The sequence below is a fragment of the Limulus polyphemus genome, unplaced genomic scaffold, assembly GCF_000517525.1.
Source record: "Limulus polyphemus unplaced genomic scaffold, Limulus_polyphemus-2.1.2 Scaffold2546, whole genome shotgun sequence".
Classification (NCBI taxonomy): domain Eukaryota; kingdom Metazoa; phylum Arthropoda; class Merostomata; order Xiphosura; family Limulidae; genus Limulus; species Limulus polyphemus.
Genome location: NW_013668156.1, coordinates 111,724 through 114,326, shown reverse-complemented (window position 1 = coordinate 114,326; position 2,603 = coordinate 111,724). Strand labels below are relative to the sequence as shown.

Below are 2,603 nucleotides of genomic sequence, written 5' to 3'. Positions count from 1 at the left end.
CTTATCTGTCGGTTATCAGTGTACATAAATACCACATCTTCAAGACAAACGAATTACAATGTTTTCCTTCACAACTTGGTTTACTCTCTTTTTGACCTTGATAAACACCCTCAGGCAAACATAACTTTTAGTAACTAAAAACAACTGTCAGGCTTTCCTCGAAAAGCTGTAATTTTCCTTTAGACTTGTCTCACGCGTGAAGTCACAAAATTTCATATGTTTGCACCAATACTGATGATGTAACGATATTGCGAGGAAGCTTTTTCTGTGAACTTAGAGTAATATTTCATTAATTGATTATCTGTAAATACTTAATTCACATTATTGACAGAAAACAATTCCAAAGGGCTGCAAAGAATTAAGAGCTAAGCTCTTAAAACGAAATTACGAGACTTCACTTTTTTGTCCCTCTACTGGTGACTTAAAATATAACGAAGCACTTTTCTTTGTTAACTTTAACGAGTATACGTGATATTATTTTCATCAATAAATGTATATGTATATATAAGGCTTTTTTTGAATGTCTTGATTCTTTATTTGACAAAATGTCGTTATACTTTTAATGGTGTCGCTACTTTGTATAATTATTTACAAGTCTCTCACGGATGGTCTTAAGCCTGTGCTGTATAGGTCCCCGCGTTTTTATACTGGCCTCCATTAGGAGACGTTACTATTACAGACAGTACTTTCCAAACCCTGTCGACACTCTCCTACTTCTTTCAAAAAGATAAATAAGACCAAACGTTGAAACAGTTAAGCTCTTATACACATTTATTTATGTCTTGCTGATTGGATACATATATTCAAGATAGGAGACACGTTTTTCATTAGTCATATGCTAAAACAGGTTGTGATATTAGCATTTGCTTTTCACCTTTTTATTGTTAAAAAAATATATAATCCAAACATTCGGAAAGTATTTTCAAAGCTATTTTTATTGGCTATCTGTATATACAATTCAATGCCTTTTAATGAGCATAGCTGTTGGCCACATTCTCGATATTTAATTTTCCATAAAACTTAATATAATATTGGGTTTACAATCAAGTAATAATGTTCACATTACAAAAATGTTTAATTTTGACTATTGAAAAACGAATTATAGATAATACACACTTATCATCAAAAGAGATATTTCATCAAGAACACCGGATTTTTCAGTTTTTTCTAAAAATTAATGAACGTATTATTTGATTTGTTTCTCTGATAATCGAAACATTTTACCTAGTTTATCATAGTTACTTTTCTGGCACAGTGAGAAATAAATATATTAGTGATAAATATTTGACGGTAAAATTTCTAGGTTGCTAAGAATTTATGGTGTAATTAGTAAGTCCTTAAATTAAATGTAACATAATTTTGTAACAGTGTGTGTTGTAGGTTACAATGAAAAAATATAATTAATTAAATCAATCCTATATTATACATTTTATTTTATGAAAAAAATAAAAACAATGGTAGCACACTCTACAGGGAATTGTAGCTAGCCGAGAACAATCTCATCAGTTCAAACCATAATGTTCTATAAGTTGATTAGCCTTTGCAACGTAGGCTTCCTTTGCAGAGTCTTGAGACATTCCTACGAATTGAAATGATATAATTTTATGGTACTTTCAACTTCTTTAGAAAAGAAACAAAATTATACATGGACTGAACTAAAAAATTTAATTCCCTAAAGCTGTACTTTCCCAAAATTAGATTTGAGTTCAATAAAACAATCATCTTAATATCATATATTGATCTATGAAGTTTATAAGATGGAGGAAAAGAAAAAAAAAGAACTGAACAGTAGTTCAAAACAAAAACAGAATAGACTCGCTTATATCAAAACTGACACATATTTCACTACTGTTATCTTGTTTATCTATCAATCTTTAAAACATCCTGTTCTGGTGGAAGAAATAAAAAAAACATTTCCAGATTTAACAAGAATCGCATACACTGGCTTTCACTATATCTCAATGACCGATTAACAAACCAAAGAAATTTGGTATATCTGCGATAAATTAATTATTAAACCTTTCGGGAAAACATTCAAATTGTTTTTAGCATTATTAACAATAATATAATACAACTACTGTGACAAAATTCAATAAAAAAAAAATATAGTGAGAAATGTTGACGTTAAGATTAAAAACTGTTACACAACAGATATTCCGTCAATATTAAACCAAAAGTTATAAACCAGATTAATTACACTTTAAAACACCAAGAATGTTTACAAATCATTAACTGTACCTTTTCTGGAATTCCAAGAGTCCCACTTTGCTTTCCCTTTGAGGTCCAATACACCAGGTCGTTCTGAAAAACAGAGAAAATATGTATTTACATCACCCCCATCAGTAAATGTTTGAAACAATATTTTATGTACACATCTTATTAAAAATTACGTATAAAAAAAAAACAAAAAACAATACGAGCATGGGTAATATAAAAAACAATTCACCAAGACCTGTGAAAGTAAGCTTTACAAAAATTTTCTTTCTTATTATACAGTATTGTAGAGAAGTTTTGAAGAACATATTTTCATACAAGTTTGACTGTGTTTTAAACACACTTTAGCCTCATGGCTAATGATGAATTTGTACTGAAGTAAGTTATGC

General features: G+C 29.5%; 1 protein-coding gene across 1 annotated transcript in view; it reads right to left on the bottom strand.

Moving 5' to 3' along the window:
* Positions 1-917: 917 nt before the first annotated feature.
* Positions 918-2,603, bottom strand: part of LOC106467256 (acyl-CoA-binding protein homolog) — a 6,677-nt gene continuing 4,991 nt past the window's right edge. The window contains exons 3-4 of the mRNA XM_013927585.2: positions 2,239-2,301; positions 918-1,579 (exon numbers count right to left, since the gene is read on the bottom strand). Coding sequence (XP_013783039.1) covers positions 1,503-1,579; positions 2,239-2,301 — 140 coding nt within the window. The 3' untranslated portion in view covers positions 918-1,502. The remainder of the gene's footprint in view (positions 1,580-2,238; positions 2,302-2,603) is intronic.